At 38.1% G+C, this 17,377-nt stretch overlaps 1 protein-coding gene across 8 annotated transcripts in view; it reads left to right on the forward strand.

Annotated features, from left to right (window-relative positions):
• PAM (peptidylglycine alpha-amidating monooxygenase) overlaps positions 1–17,377 on the forward strand; it is a 224,126-nt gene that overhangs the window by 87,945 nt on the left and 118,804 nt on the right. For all 8 annotated transcript variants that reach the window (XM_034774559.1, XM_034774560.1, XM_034774561.1 and 5 more), the window contains exon 4: positions 16,765–16,822. In XM_034774559.1, coding sequence (XP_034630450.1) covers positions 16,765–16,822 — 58 coding nt within the window. The remainder of the gene's footprint in view (positions 1–16,764; positions 16,823–17,377) is intronic.

Genomic DNA, 17,377 nt, shown 5'->3' on the forward strand with positions numbered 1-17,377 from the left:
GTAACTTTAGAGAAGTGCCAGCATGGCAGAGGGGTGCATGCCTTCTGTTTCTGAGTCTTGCTTTTCTTCAGAGAAAAATGCGTTGACATTGCATTATATTGATGTAAAGAAACGGAGAAGTTCATCATTCTAACCAGCAAGTGCAGTCTAATTTGAATAAACAGGAGTAAGCTACACTTATTTGTTCTGGGGCAGAACTTTCCTCTCCTAACATTGTCTTCTCTATGAAGGATAGAGAAATAGCGGTGCAGATATAAAAGTTTCTTGGATAATAGTTGAGCAGCTATATCCAACCAGTATCAATGGCAATGAAATAAGACTATGGCATTTTGATTATTGGAAACTAAACTGATTTAAAAAGCTAAAGAAATTTGTAAAAGTAGACAAAATTGGTTTCCTATTTATTAAAAATCCACCTGATAATTTCTCTTCTACATCTTAATGATTTTTTGTTTAAATGTTTTTAAAAGAATTTATAGCCAATAAGTACAAAGTTACTGTAGAGTATTACGTCGTCTTGTAGTAGCCTGTTTTGCTATAACTACAGATGTGGAATTAAAAAACAATACATGTTACTCAATAAAGCACAAGACACTGCAGTGTTCAAATCAAATATTCATGGATTATAATGCCAGAAGGGACTATTATGATAATTTAATATGACCTCCTGCATGACACATGCTATTGAATTTCACCCACCAAGTCCTGTATTGATCCTGATAATTTGTGGTTGTACTAAAATATAAGTCTTAGGAAGACATCTTTTCTTTATCTGAATACTTCAAGTAATGGAGAATCTACTACTCCCTTGTAAACTGTTCAAATGGTTATTTACCCTCTTATTTACATGTCTTTTTATTTTACTTTTTTAAGTTTTTCTCTATTTCCTGTTAATTTTTTTTTTAGTTTCAGCTCCCAGCACTCGTGTTGTGTCCTAGATGAGAAATCTAGAAATTTTGCACTGTGTGTAGGTACTTGTATAGCATGTTCAAGTTGCCTCTTGCCTTTCCCTAAGCTAAATGGTTGAATGTCTTAAGTTTTTCACTGTAAGGCATTTTCTCTAGGCCTTGAATCATTCTTGTGGTCCTGCTCTGAATGCTTTCCAATTTCAACATGCTTTTTGATACCAGAATAGGCCATGGTATTCTAGTAACAATTTCAGCAGTGCTATATAAATAGGTAATATATCCCTGCTCCTGCTTGATATTCCCCTATTTGTACATCCAAGGATGGCATTAGCCCTTTGTGCCACAAGGGTAAGTCATATTCAATAGGTTATCTGTTGTGATCCCTGATGCTTTTTCAGAGTCGCTGCTTTCTAGGATCCAGTACCTCATGTTGTCAATAAGCCCTACTTGTTTTTCTTCCTACGTATAGGGCCTTGCATTTGACTTTATTTAGACACTCACCTCTGTATTTTGAGCTGTTGAAATTCTGCCAAAGCCCGGATGTCTCCTGAATTTATTTGACAGCAACTCATGATCAACAAACATTATGTCAGACCACTGATAAAATTTTAAACTCTACCAGCCAGGGATGGAATGGGCTGAGTTTCCAGTCCATAGAGCAAATAAATCTGAAAGTAAGTTCCAACCCTCAAGTTCCCTCAAAATTTCCATATGGGCATAAGTGTAGGATTGAAATCAGATGAATAAAACTACTTTAGAGCCTATAGGTCAAAGGGTGCTTGAGAGATGACATGCCCCAAAAGTAATATTTTAAAAGAGAAAAAGCACTTTAAAAATAATAAAAACCCTCTTAACTTTCAAATGCCTTGCTAATTAACCTGGCCGCCTATCTCACCCCTTTCATCACTCTCCCAGTCTAATATTTCCCCCTGTAATAGAATGTACATGAGAAATGTAATCTTAAATTTTCTGAGGAACTTAAGGGAGCTGAGGATTTTTAGAATCAGGCTTACATCAAAGATGGGCTTTTGGAGAGAGTTTCCCTTTCTCCAAGAATGTTGTATATCAGGAGTGAAGTATGGTCAAGGCGGATCACAGATATGCAGAGCTCAAAGGGTGGTTTTCTGAGTCATACACAAATCAGAGCTGGCAGTTTTGGAGGGCAGGGGCAGAGGAAATACAAAAATTTTTCCAGGTCTCCCATATTTGGGAGAACACTCCAGATCCCACTTGCTCTGAGAAATCCACCTACTGTGTCAATCTGGTTAGCTTGAAAAAAAACAACACTTTGAGTGGCAATAGAATGTCTGATAGTAATAAAAATTCCATATTAGTCATTCACACGTTTACAGCATTTTTGTTAGATTTACTAGCTTTTAATTCAATAAGAGTTCAGTAAGGTTCTTTACCTCAGCCCTCTTGAGATGCAACTAACTACCATTTCTGAAAGAAAGAACGTCTTTAGTTCAGACCTTTACTTTCAAGTGTGCGGTAAGTTATGTTGTCTTTTTTGGAGAACTTAGTTTACAGAGTCCCGTGTATTTAATTTACTTAATCTACATGTGTTTTGGATTGATTTGAGATTTTTATCTCTAGCTTTCACACAGTATTTTACAAACTTTCAGCTTTAGGAGTCTAGATGTTAATGTAAAAGTTTATTTTGGACCCAGATAAAGAATTTGAAAGTAAAAAAAAATCATTTTTGTTTCAATGGATAAAATATGGGGTTGTAAACTTTTAAATTCACTGTTTATCAATGGATTAAATGTTGTTTAATAGGTCTCTGTCTCAGGGGTACTCCATTGCTATCCAGTGAATCTCACTGCATGGCCAGTTCAGATGGTTTTGCAGTCACAAATGCACACCAGGCTGTTTGTCTTTCACCCAGGTGTGCATTTGTTTCCCTCTTACATAACAATACTGTACAATAGAGCCCAATGCGGGACTATTTTTTTAATCCCACTCCCATCTCACCTTACAATACCCACTGCCAACAACTCCCGCATTGTTTCTTGCATTTTTATACCGCGCCCACCTGCAAAAACCTTAGAACCCGGAAATGCTATTAGAAACAAACAAACGAACAAAATGGTTGGTTAATATATAAATGGAATTCACAATTTTTGCCACTCAAAGAATAAAACAAATCTTGCTTAAACCACGTAAAAAATACTTTAACTCCTGTTATAATAGACATCAAATCTTTCTATCCCTCGCTTAAATTTAAGTATTAAAAGTTCTAAAGTGTTTCCCCACAAATTACTGCAGTCTGTTTATTTTCTCCCACCCAGTCCTGCCCGCAACAAAATTCATTTTAGCCGCTTCCGCTATTATGACAGCAAGATCTGTGGGATCCCAGTCTGCTAAGCAACACAGGCTTATTGCAAAGACAGGCTTCCCCGCAGCCCTCACTCCCCAGCCCAAGTTCATATTCTGAACTCCTCTTCAGCTCCTCCCGCTTCCTGTTTCCTCTCCTTATATTCTCCCCAATTATCTTGCTAATGCATTGGTTATCACCCAGGTGCTCACAGTCCCCCATGGAAAGTATAAAGAACGAGGAGTACTTGTGGCACCTTAGAGTCTAACAAATTTATTTGGACATAGATTTCGTGGGCTAAAACCCACTTCATCGAATGCATGCAGTGGAAAATATGGTAGGAAGATATATATATATACACAGAGAACATGAAAAAATGGGTGTTGCCATACCAGCTATAACGAGACTAATCAATTAAGGTGGGCTATTATCAGCAGGAGTAAAAAAAAACGTTGTTAATGATAATCAGGATGGCATATTTCAACAGTTGACAAGGGTCCTTTCTTGGCCATCCTGATGGTCACTACAAATGTTTTTTTTTTCTTCTCTTGCATGCATACCCCCATAGTTTCCTGATTTTTTTTTAAGGTAAAACTTGTGGGTCACGTTTTCAAACCATTTATTAATGCTGTGTGCCAGAATTCAGTGTGAGAGATCATTTAAGAGAAAAGGTATTTTGTATTTTATAAGTCCTGTGTAGGCTATGGTGAAGCGAAGGTTACCATGGTAAACATACATTTGTTTTAATTGAATACCAGAATTGTTAAGCACATGAAAATTTACGCAGCATATTGGCACTGCAGTATCGTGCTCTCTTTTAAATAATGTTTGCAGTTTTTTTCTGGATTATTGAATATGGTGACATTTTTACATACTAGAACTACAAATGTTCCTTGTTGAACCATTCAGAACTGTCTCTTTATGTGTGATTAAGGAGAGTACCTTAACTGAGAAAAGCAGTCTTTGTGTTGCAAGAGCATTGTCTGCACTTTTGCGTAAAGAATGCAACATTCATGTGGAATAGTTCCGAGCAGTTCTTTATGAACAGGGTCATTGAAGTACAAATTCAGGCAATATACATCTGGAAATAAATGAAATAGAATAATTCTCTAGTTTGGTTAATAAATGTGAAGTGGTATATTTTCCTTATTGATTTAATAGGGGTTTTAATAAGTTACTTTGAACAATACATTATCTCAAACATGTAAAAAAAACCAAAACCCCATAGTATGTAAATCTCTTCTGGTATTTCTTACTAACAGTACTAAAACTCTCAGATGGCATTTGTCCCAGATGTTCTGTATAGTAGAGTTACATAAGGAGAAGTACAAGTGAAATGTGTAACATAAGGACTTCAGTACATCTTACTGCTGGAGGTTCAATACCTAACGGGTTTTATCTGGGAGGAGTACTGGAGATTTTATTTAATTTTTAGGAGGATGTTCTTTAATCTTTCTTTATTCAGCAAATTGTTACAGAGGTGGTAGCAGTACAAGAAAATGATTCATTATGGGCTATGTTCTTTGTACATTTAAAGATAGAATGAAAATAGATGTACAAATCTCTTTCAGAGACAGTGTGAGTGGGAATAGATGGGGAGATGAATTTTAAAACATTTGGTCAATATGAAAAACAACACTGTCAGGCAAGTTGAAGGCTGTTTATGAAAATGTTTTTAAGTATGCAAAGAATAAACATGTTCAATTTGTACACTAACAGCAAGCTTTAGCAAACCAATCATGCTGTTGCTGTTGTGATCATACACATAATGTTTGTTTATAATTTAATATGAAATAATGACAAAAGATTTCAGGGCAATTGACATTTGCCTCTCTGGGGTTATATTGTTCATTAATAGCAGTGTCTCCATTAACTGAGAGATCAGTATCAACCACTGGCAGTTTGGAAGATGGATAAAGAGAAATAGTGTAAGTCATCTGTTTTTTTGAATTATTCACTGTGAACTGATGAAATGGGCAAAAATACCGTGGTATGAATTTGAATTTGTGGTTACGCAGTTAGAGGGCTTAAAGAACAGATCATTGCCCTCGAGCTAGTAATAATTGATACTTTCTTCACAGTACTTCACAAAACTTAGAATTTAATGAATCCTCACAACATTTCTGGGTAGGAGGGAAGTAAATATATTATCCCAGTATTGCATCTGAGAAAGCTGACATAAAGAGATGGCTTACCCAAAGCACACTGGCATTCGCAGCCATTGTATAATTATGGGGTGGGGCCAGTCAGACAAGTGGGCTTCCTTCTATTGGTCTGTCCAAATAATTGTAACCAAGCACCAGTATTGGCTAGTTGGAGTTTTAGTGACAGGAAGTGGGCCTATTCCTGCTTCAAAGGAAATGCTTTCACCAATAATGTGGATCAAGTTCATTAATAGAAGCTCATCTTTTGGGGCCCAATCCTAAACTGGTGTAAATCAAAGTAGTTTCATTAACTTCAAAGGAGCTATGTCAGTTTACACCAGCAGAGAATCTGATCCATTATTTTTTATTGCAAGTCTGATCTAAGTTTTGGTGTAACCTCTTAAATAAAATAATTAGGTTCCTTTCTGGAGGACACCATTGTTCCCATATTGTGTCACAGCCTTAGAGGAAATCATTTTTCGATTAAGAATTCTGTTCATTTAACAAATGAAATCTAAAATGCTTTCCTCATTTGCACCAATAATAGATCCTTCTCAGAAGCAGCCATGTCCACACATTCTCAAAATAGAAATCTCTCTTCTCCACACAGGATATCAGAACTAGGTGTCATATTGATGGAGGACCAATGCTGTATTCAGCAATGATGAGGTAGTATTAAAAACAGACCCAGCCCTTATTCCAAAATCTGACTATTGCCAATTTTAAGCAGTAACAATATCATCCTATTCAAATCCTAAACCAAAAAGAAATTCTGGTACTAGATGGATGTAAGAAAAGTCATCAAAACATTCTTAAAACACACTCAGAGTTTTACTAAGACTATCATGCTGATGTTGTTTATTACCAATTAGTAAATGGGAAATAATGTATTTAAACCCTCAATAGGTAGATATCAAGTTAATTATCGAAGGTTTATAAAACCAGTAGCCAAGCCATTTGTTACAAAGTACACTTCACTAGAAAAATGGCAGCTTCCTAGGCAGAACGAGTGGAATTCATGTAGGAAGAAAAATATGAGTCTTGGTCAAAGGTTCATGGATTTAGGGGAGACTATAAACTTGACCAGTTGCTGCTGGCTAATACAGTTTCTAACAGGAGTGACCTGAATTTTGTACATCTCTCTAAGTACTCTGTAGAGATATTCCTTAAGTTCTTCCTTCCCTGAATGTTTTTACTCACTTTTGGCAAAATGTCTAGAATGTGAACCAATGGGCAGATAGTAACAAGGTAAGCCATTTTCAAATAGACAAGAACAGATTTTCCATTCTGCACCCAAACATGGGTATTCCAGACACAAATAATAGTAATATGCCAAAATAGTTCAATTTTTAAAAAAACATTATTTGCACAGACAAAATTGCATATGATCTGATGCATCACAAACTTGGCAAACATATTCCTGAACTCTTACTATGAAAAGTAACGTTATTGCAGGGAATGTGGGAACAACAACAGATTTTTTTCCCCAATGTAAGTGAATGTATAGTTTCTGGAGCACAGCTGATTTACCTCTGGAATGTCATTCTCTGTGCTTTAATTGTCCTCTTAATGACCCACTTCCACAACCTTTATGAGACTTAAGAAGAGAATGAAGCCTGTGTGTGTGTGTGTGTGTGTGTGTGTGTGTGAGAGAGAGAGAGAGTGATATGGGGGGAGGGACAGAGGATACTTGTTAACATGGCCACTAGTCAGCTAGTAACTAGAACAGTTTTCCTATTGGCCACCTAATATCTTTTAAAATGTTTTATTTTTTATATATTTCCTTTTATTCTAGAGTGCCTTTACAAATTTTAATTAAATGGGCCCAGTGAGTCAAAGGTGTTAACATGACCTGGAAATTGTCAAATATTAAACAGTTCTAAAACAAGGTCCAGGGTTTGGTGTATGGAGACCTGAGTCCGCTTAGTATCATAGCAAACTCACCATTAAACGTCCTTTTAGCCTTGTATTAAAGATATAGAAAAGAAGGGAAAGAATTAAAGCATTTAAAATGTTAAGTATTAAATAAGTCTTTCATTTTAAAAACATCCCTTGTTCCCTTTCTCTTTAGGTATAGAGAACATTTTGAAGGGGGAGGGAGAACCCTTGTTTGACAGTGTCTCAGATGTTAATAAATATTCTTTCTGGGGGGGAAAAGTTAGCAACAGCTCCAGCCTATATAAACTGCTGTTAAAATCCAATCCCATTACTAGAAGACAAAACTAGGCAATTGCAAGAAAGGTGGAGAACAGAACAGTAAAGATAGAAAACTCAGTTTCTGTCTCTGGTGTTGACTTTGACTTGCAGTTTCATTGCTGAAAAACAGAGGCACAGGAAATGGTCTTATTAGCAACTCAAGACCTAGCAAACTTGTACAAACATTGGACTGGTTAGGGCATTGCTTTTTAGCTGCCTTTCTGGTCACAGGCTTACAGCAGTGTTACAGAATATGTAGTCTTGCCTGGGTAAGCCAAACTCTTACTGAACAGAAGCAAAAAGAAGAGGGATAGGAAAGAGACGAAATAAGGCATCAGTGAAGGAATAGGACTCATCGGCAGAGGAGATGATAAAATTTCACATTCCAGGTGGTGGATGGATTTTAGCTGAAGTTGGTGGAGATGGTGATATCATCTGGGTCCTTCTCGTTGGCCTGACCTAGGGTTGCCAACCCGCCAGGATTGTCCCGAAGTCTCCAGGAATTAAAGATAAATATTTAATTAAAGATTGCCATGTGATGAATCCTCCAGGATATTTTCAACCAAAATTGGCAACCCTAGCCTGGCCAGAACATTTCTCGGGATCAAAACAGTGAAGGCCCAATGGTATTATGGTAGATGCTGGAGTCTCAGGAGACAGTTGGGTGGCAGACATGATGGTGAAGCTTGTGCCTTTCTCTTCTTTCAGTCAGCACTTGTTGCACTTGCATGTCACTGATTTTCTCCCTAAAGTCTGTTCTTCTAAAGACCCTAAATTTTGGTTCATTGATTTCCACATTTCTTTTGTTTACCAGACATGATCTTAACACAGTCTTTGAGTTATATCAGTAGGCCTTTTAGTTTGAACTAGTTTAGTCTTTGACTCCCTTTTGCATTTTTTACCATCAGCATTTATTGTTACAGATTATTGAAACATTTTGTAAATTTACATCCACTTTCCCAGAGTTGATCTCGCAATTAGGATAAATTTGTAGGCCGAATTATTACACCACCAGCTACATACAAAATAACTGAAGGTCAGTCACTTCTGAGATAGATGGTGGCAGCCAAGCAGACAGATGACGCACAGTTAACCCAAGTAACATGAAACAAGGTTGAATGTTAATTTTCTGAATTAATTACTTTGAGATTACACAAAGTATTCTCATCAGAATTCAGCACCGCTGCCCAGCAACTGCATTGGTATGGAGATATTGCCTCCCTCTCTTCAGCACTCATAACCTACTCCATAAATATTACTGAACAGTTAAAAAAGGAAGTGGTGGAAGGTGGAACATATAATTATGGTGATTTGGTGTAGGGTTTCCCTCCCCCCCATAGATTTCCCAATCACTGTCTGTAAAGTATCTGGCATGTGGAAATGCAAGTAGATTATCAGTGACTCAAACAGCTATGTGTTAGGTTGTTTAACATTTGCAGGCTAGTAGTGTATTAATTCTTTGAGAACATTGTATATAGTTGTGCTCCATTGTCCATAAAAACAGCCATTGTGGGTCAGACCAAAGGTCCATCTAGCCAGTATCCCGTCTTCCGACAGTGGCCAATGCCAGGTGCCCCAGAGGGAATGAACAGAACAGGTAATCATCAAGTGATCTATTCCTGTTGCCCATTCCCAGCTTCTAGTAAACAGAGGCTAGGGACAGCATCCCTGCCCATCCTGGCTAATAGCCATTGATGGACCTATCCTCCATGAATTTATCTAGTTCTTTTTTGAACTCTGTTATAGTCTTGGCCTTCACAACCTCCTCTGGCAGAGAGTTCCACAGGTTGACTCTGCATTGTGTGAAGAAGTACTTCCTTTTGTTTGTTTTAAACTTGCTATCTATTAATTTCATTTAGTGATCTCTGGATCTTTTATTATGTGAAGGGATTTTTAAGATGAGAGAGACTCTAAAGTAAGTTTGCATTTTCGGCGGAAGAGCCAGAGAGTGAGAGGTTAAGGAGAAGAGTAAGGGAGGGGATGAGTGAGCCTGAGGGAAATCATGGGATGGGATGGTATCGCTGAGGTTCTGTCTCCCAACAGCACATTGTCTGCAGCAAGCATTCCTTAGCTGGACAGTTCCCAATGATGCTTTATATTGCAAAAGAGAGAAGTTAAGCAATATTCTGGTAAAACTCAAAATGTCCCATACGTTCTTATCAGGGACAACTTTTTGTCTCAGAAGGTGCACAAAGTAACCAGGGGACATCCATTTTAGACTTGATTTTGACTAACAAGGAGGAATGGGTTGTGAATCTAAACGCTGAAGGCAATTTTGGTGTGATCATAAAATGAAAGATATCCTGATTCTAAGGAAAGGAAGGAGTAAGTGCAGCAGAATAAAGACAATGGTCTTCAAAAAAGCAGATTTTAACAAACTCAGAGATTTGGTAGGTAAGGTCCCATGGGAAGCACCTCCAAGAGGATAAAAAGTTCAGGAGAACTGGCAGTTTTTCAAGGAGACAATATTAAATGCACAACTGCTAGCTATTTTGGTCTGAAGAATAGCGAGAGGGCAATATGGCTCCATCAAGAACTCTTTAGTGACCTGAAAGTTGTAGAAGAATCCCACAAAGAGTGGTAACATGGACAAATTGCTAGGAGGAGCACAAAAGAATAGCACAAACATTTAGAGGCAAAATCAGAAGGGTTAAGGTACAAAATGAGTTACTCCTTGGCAGGGTTATAAAAGGCAATAAGGAGAGATTCTTGAAATATGTTGGAAGCAAGAGACATATAAAGAAAAAGTTGAAGGTTCTCTACTTAACATGGAAGGAGAGCTAATAATAGAAGACATCAGGAAGGCTGAAGTGTTTAATGCCTGTTTTGCTTGTAAACCAGATACTTAACACAATCAATATTAACAAAAATAGCAGTGTATACATTCAGGCCCAGGCTGGAGCCTGAGCTCTCAGACTCTCCCCCCTTATTGGATTTCAGAACCTGGGTTCCAGCCCCACTGTGAACATCTATACCAGGGGTCCCCAACGCAGTGCCCACGAGCGCCATGGCACCTGCTGGGGCATCCATGTGCGCCCCCCTACTGGCCACCAGACAAGCAGCCGCCGAAATGCCGCAGAGAAGCGGCAACGTCAAGAAGCGCTAGCACCGAAATGCCGTCGAATTTCGGTGGCATTTTGGCAGCAACGCCTCTTGTTGATGCTGATTCACGGCGGCATTTCGGCAGCTGCTTGTCCGGCGGCCATGGTACTCGGCGGCTAGTCTTCCAGCGCCCGCCCCACGGAAAAGGTTGGGGGCCACTTATCTATACTGCTATTTTTAGCCTTGCAGCCCTAACCCCACAAGCCCAAGTCGGTTGACCCAGGCTCTGAGACTCAGCGCCGAGGGTTTTTCTTTGCAATGTAGACATATCTTGTGGTGCAGTTGCCAGGAAGGCTAATATTGTTCTGGAACATATTAACAGGAAAGTTGTGTGTAAGACATGGGAGATAATTGTCGCCCTCTGGTTGGCACTGGTAAGACTTCAGATACAATATTGTGTCCAGTTTTGGACACACATTAAGAAAGGTGTGGACAAATTGAAGAGGGTCCGGGGAGAGCGAATAAAATGTTAAAAGGTTGAGAAATCCTGAAATATGAGAGGAGGTTAAAAAAAACTGGACATCTTTCATCTTGAGAATAGAAGACGGGGGTGTGTGGGGCGGGGCTGTTAATAGTCTTTAAATATGTTAATGGTTGCTATAAAGAGGACAGTGTTCTCTATGTCCACTGAAGGTAAAACAAGAAGTTATGGGCTTAATCTGCAGCAGAAGAGATTTAAGTTAGATATTAGGAAAAACTTTCTAACCGTAAGAGTAGTTAAGTACTGAAATAGGCTTCCAAGGGAGGTTTTGGTATCCCCATCATTGGAAGGATTTTAAGAACAGGTTGGACAAATGCCTGTCGGGGATGGTCTAGGTTTACTTGGTCCTACCTCACCACTGTGAGTTGGACTAGGTGATCTCTTTAGGTTCCTTCTAACTCTACATTTCTATGATTTTATGATTCTAAGACCTTCAAGTTTGGTTGTTGCTTTAGGACTGGCAGAGTACCAGAGTGAGAGACCCTAAAGCAATGGCTGTGATTAATTCCTTCCTTTACTGTGTCATCCTCTTTCAGTAGGTTAGAGTCTGAGTTTTCTGACAGACTACTTAGGAGCCTGAGGCAATATGCTAAGATATAGAACACTTCATTGTGAGAGAAAGTATAAAAAAAAGAGTGGGTGTGAATGTGTGTGGTGTTAGATTGGATTGTCTGTAGAATAATGAAAACCTTGCCCACGGCATTGTACTACTTGGTTACATACTGTAATAGTAGGGCAGAGAATCACCATTGTGATTCAACAACAGCTAAAACAAGTGTACATCACATCACCTGATTTAATGCCCCTAAATTTCCAATGATGTTCATGGATTCATATATTTTTTTTAATCCAGAAGGGGGACCAATAGATCATCTAGAACAGTGGTTCCCAAACTGTGGTCTATGGACTCTGAGCAGTCTGTGGAGAGCTGGTTGGTCATAAGATGCTGCCTCTCCTCTTTATTTCTACTTGCAGTGGTAAATTAAAAGAAGCTAAACGTAAATTAAATAGTTTCCTAATATCACCTTTCCATGTAAGCAATTGCTGTAGTAAACACAGGAATGTTAATCCATCTTTAATGTGAAAAGAGGGGGCTGTAATAGACGATCTCTATGAAGATGTAGTCCACAGTATGAAAAAGTTTGAGAAACCCTGATCTAGTATGATTTCCTGTGTAACACAGGCCACAGGCCATAGAATTTCACCCGTGTACTGAGGCCAATGTACAATTTTTGAGAAGTCATCTGCTTCAGAAATAAAATTTGCTATTTATTATGTATTTTGATGTGCTGAATTCAAATATGACAATTAAAACAACTGATTGGCTACTGTTTCTAAGATATTTAAGTTTTTACATTTTATGTCGATGTATATTGTGTAGATAGTAGAGTTTTAATCATAAATTGCAAACCTAGGTCTTTTCATATGTTTATGGTTGCTTTGCATGATAATATTTCACCTGTCCTGTTTATGTAACACTTTAAAAATCAGCAAAAGGGTTATATAAATAAAATTTATTATGAAACAAAAGGCAAAAAACTATTATGTACATAGTTTAGTCCTATTCAGTGTCTGCTTGGTGCTTCTTGGCTTGTCTCTTGTATTCATTAAATGGAGCATCTCTTGTCACTGTCCAGCAGTGAGGGGCTCCATTTGCCCTGATAGCATTTCTCCATTGTTGCAATGTCCTGGTGAAATCGCTTGCTGTGCTCGTCGATCACTGCTTTGCAGTTTGGTGGAAAAAAATCTAGATGAGAGTGCAAAAAATGTATCTTTAGTGACATGTTGCAACCAAGGCTTTTGTATGCCTTGAGGAGGTTTTCCACCAACAACCTGTAGTTGTCTGCCTTGTTGTTTCCGAGAAAATTTATTGCCACTAACTGGAAGGCTTTCCATGCCGTCTTTTCCTTGCCACGCAGTGCATGGTCAAATGCATCATCTCGAAGAAGTTGACGAATCTGAGGACCAACAAAGACACCTTCCTTTATCTTAGCTTCACTTAATCTTGGAAATTTTCCACGGAGGTACTTGAAAGCTGCTTGTGTTTTGTCAATGGCCTTGACAAAGTTCTTCATCAGACCCAGCTTGATGTGTAAGGGTGGTAACAAAATCTTCCTTGATTCAACAAGTGGTGGATGCTGAACACTTTTCCTCCCAGGCTCCAATGACTGTCTTTCTTGATGTAGTGGGAATCTCTTGCACGACTATCCCATTCGCAGAGAAAACAGCAGTACTTTGTGTATCCAGTCTGCAGACCAAGCAAGAAAGCAACAACCTTCAAATCGCCACAAAGCTGCCACTGGTGTTGGTCATAGTTTATGCACCTCAAAAGTTGTTTCATGTTGTCATAGGTTTCCTTCATATGGACTGCATGACCAACTGGAATTGATGGCAAAACATTGCCATTATGCAGTAAAACAGCTTTAAGACTCGTCTTCGATGAATCAATGAACAGTCTCCACTCATCTGGATCGTGAACGATGTTGAGGGCTGCCATCACACCATCGATGTTGTTGCAGGCTATGTGTGGGGCCCACCTCTTGTCCTGATCTCCAATTTTACAGCCAAAATAAAGGTGATAGGCTTTCTTAACCATAGTGGTTATACTGCGCTTTTGTGATGCAAAAGTCACTTCACCACAAACATAGCAGAAGTTATCTGCACTGTTCACACAAGTACGAGGCATCTCTGCTCACTTTGGCTAAACAGAAATGTGTCCCTTTGCAAAATCAAACACTGACAAATAAGAGAGCACAACACTGTATGATTTCTAGAGCTGATATAGGGCAATTTGTTCAGCAGAGTGATGTAAGCGTCGTTATGATTGCATCATCCATGACTTCTAGGAATAACATGATGCAATTCATATCATGTATGACGCAATACCAGCTTCAGATTGCATCATTCATTGTTTTGCCTAAAAAGCAAGTACTGTCCAAACCCAGTCATAGATTTATTCATAGATCCAGTCAAAGATGTATTTTAGTCATTTCTGGTTTAAATCGAGATCCCTTCCCTTTATAACTCACTTATCCTCCGCCATTCCCAAGTCAAGGGTCGTATATACTGATCCAATAGCATATCTTGAAAACTAGAGCCAATCAAAAATTTTAAGCATCATTTTCGTTCTCAGTGACCCAGAATTAGTAAAATTTGACTACATTTATTTCAGAAGCATTTTGGCTGTAGAGCAGTGTACTTGTGTTTGGCTGAATCATGTCTTCCGGAAGGCATCCAGTGCTGATTTGTAAATCCAGGAAACAAAGAATCCATTGTTTCCCTTGGTGGTTTGTTCCACGGGTTAGTCACCTTCACTATTAACATTTTGTGCCCTTTTTCTAATTTTAATTCGTCTGACTTTAGTTTCCACCTGTTAGTTCTTTTTGACTTTCAAAACAGTGAACAGAGGTTGTTTCTTGATTTACTTGAAGGTTTATTTTTTGTTTTGTTTTTGTTTTTTTTTAAACGTGCTGCTTGTGAACCCAAGGATTTAATGAAAAAAAGTAATGTGCAGAGTGTGTTGCTCTTTCAGTTCCTTTGAGAGTTATGTTTTCAGTGTTGACTCCACAAAGGTACCTAGCTAGTATATATAACCACACCCAACAGCAGCTGTATCATTTGTCCTTCTCTGCTTTTTCCTAGCTCCTGGCAAAAGACAAAACAACTTAGCATATTGCTTTTTCTTATTTAATAGTGAACATAGCTGATCTATGTAACCACATAGTCTTATCAACATTACACCTGTCCACCTGTCAATTATATCTGATTGTTATTTAGACATTTTTGTTGCATCTTGTCTTAAATTAGATTGTAAGCTCTTTGGGACAGAAACTTTATCTTGCTATGTGTTTTGTACAGTACTTACCACAGTGGGGCCCCTGTCCTACTGGAGCTTGTGGGCGCTAGTCTAATAAAAATAAATGATTTCTCTTGTTAAGAAATTATGCTCTATAAAATGTCAATGTTAAAATGCAGTAGTGAATGCTATCTCTTTTTTCACCTCCTCTGATACCATAATATAAATATGATATTGCTGGCCTCAGAGACAAACTGATACCTGTTGGGATATAAAGAAACCATGGTAACAAGCTAATTTACTATAGCAGCAACTCATACATCATACAGTCTCCTTGGCTAAGCTCTTATAGAAGACCATTGCTATTAATTGTGATTTTTGCTGGACAGTGTTTATTTTTATGGCGCCTGTCCTGTAACAGGCAGGCAAAGAAGGAATTGACTATTTAATTGGTGCCAGTGCAGTCCATCACATCATTATTCGGTTTTGCAACATAGTTCACACTCCATAGCAAGCATACCCCATGCTCTGAATTGGTAAGTTATTGCCCATTCTACTGATGGGACTCCTGATATTATTAGATTGACAGGGATCCAAAAATTTCCATTTAATTCAGTCCATCTTTTGATGATTTTAAAATCCAATCTGAACCCTCAGGATAAACAATGGATTTGGCAACCTTCCTTTAAAATATGATGTTTGCATATCAGTCCTTTTGATGTAAAAGCTATCTTTTGGTGTTTTTTGGAAGCTTTAGGTTTTCATATAGAAAAACTTCCTTTAGCATTGTTCTTGTTCAGTCTTTCCACCCCTCTCCTTCCCTACCAATGACTTCATTTGGAGTTGTGGGTACTCAGCATCTCTGAAAATATGACCCAAGGTGTTCATAGCTGCAAAAGCAGTTGCTGATACTTGACTATGGCCACTATCTTGGGTTCACAGTGACTGCAACTGAAATTTTAGTTGTATCTACTTGAGCACTTCCAATTTTTAAGTGATTGGCATTTAATGCTAAAATAAAGGTTTTAGAGCCCCAAAAGCATCAGTAGAGTCTTGAAAATGGTAACCATGAATTACATGTGATGGCTGGACTTCCTATTGCATCTCATGGAACCAGTCTCATTATGTCTCATGGGAGCAGTGATCTAATTGCTCTTGGAAAGTGATTGTTCTGTACAATTAACAGTTGAAGAGAACTGCAAACAATATTTTGTATTGCTTCTCGTCTCTTCCATAATTTTTTTAAAGAAATATATTCTTTTCCTGATGCCCTGGCATAATTCCAATTCATTCTAATTGGAGTGAGGTGCATGCATTAATAAAGCACGTATAGTTTTTAGATTGCTGCTGCTCTAGCACACATTTTCAATATTAATGTGCTTCATGGCAGAAATAGATCACTTACTTAAGTCTAGGGACAAGCAAAGAATTACTGATTCAGATAGATGTGTATCTAGCCATGACTTACTGCTGTTTTCTAGAATGCAGTAAGTTATAGATTACAGTCAAATAGAGAAAAAATATTCAAACGTCCAATAAGGTGTCATTTTATTTAGTGTGCTCCTTTGATTTACTTTGTATGGTTGGATTAGAAGGCAAGAAATTAGTCTCCCTTTCTCGATATTCTTAGTTGTTGGGGGTTTTTTTGATAGCCGTAGCTAGCAAATAATTTCCATGATCAGGTTTATGAAGCTGTAAGTTTGGATAATTGCTTGTTCCCATGTGTCAGTAGAGCAGAGTTTCAATGTTAGAATTCTTTTATTTCCATTCTAACAAGATACAATTTTAAGATAATTTTTATTCTTTTGTTTCTTTAATAGTCTGATACCTACCTCTGCATGTCATTACGTCTGCCAGTGGATGAGGAAGCCTATGTAGGTGAGTATGAGCTAAGTGGAAAAACCTGATCCAGCCTTTTTGAAATCACTCCACAGCTTTCTTTGACTCATAAGAGCTTAATCTTTTACTGTCAGAGTTTTTAAAATGCATTCATCATGTCTAATGCAGAAACAAACTAGAGAGAGCCACTTAGAGTCAAGATAACAAACTGTATCTGGGGAGATTCATGAGTAATAGTAGTTAAGGAGCTGCATGCAGATGCCTATAGCAGCTAATACCAAGCAGTCCCATTTGTAAAGTATTGGCTTTCTGTCTATGCCTGGATACTTAATTCCGCTCTACTGAACAGACTGTTTATTTACCTGCTGGTACAGGCAGTAAATCCTCTGCATTTACCATCAACAATGGGCATAGTAAGATTTTACTTGTCTGCAAAAAAAAGTCCTTTTTTTTTTTTTTTAATATTCTGGCATGAATGAGATGACAAGTAAATTGACAGGACCTACTGTAGTAATGTATCAATGTTTAAATCAAATAAGTAGATCAGTAAAGTAAGCACCATCTGTTCAGTATGTCTTCTGGGTAGCTTTAATT

Source organism: Trachemys scripta, chromosome 6, assembly GCF_013100865.1.
Source record: "Trachemys scripta elegans isolate TJP31775 chromosome 6, CAS_Tse_1.0, whole genome shotgun sequence".
NCBI classification, from domain to species: Eukaryota; Metazoa; Chordata; order Testudines; family Emydidae; genus Trachemys; species Trachemys scripta.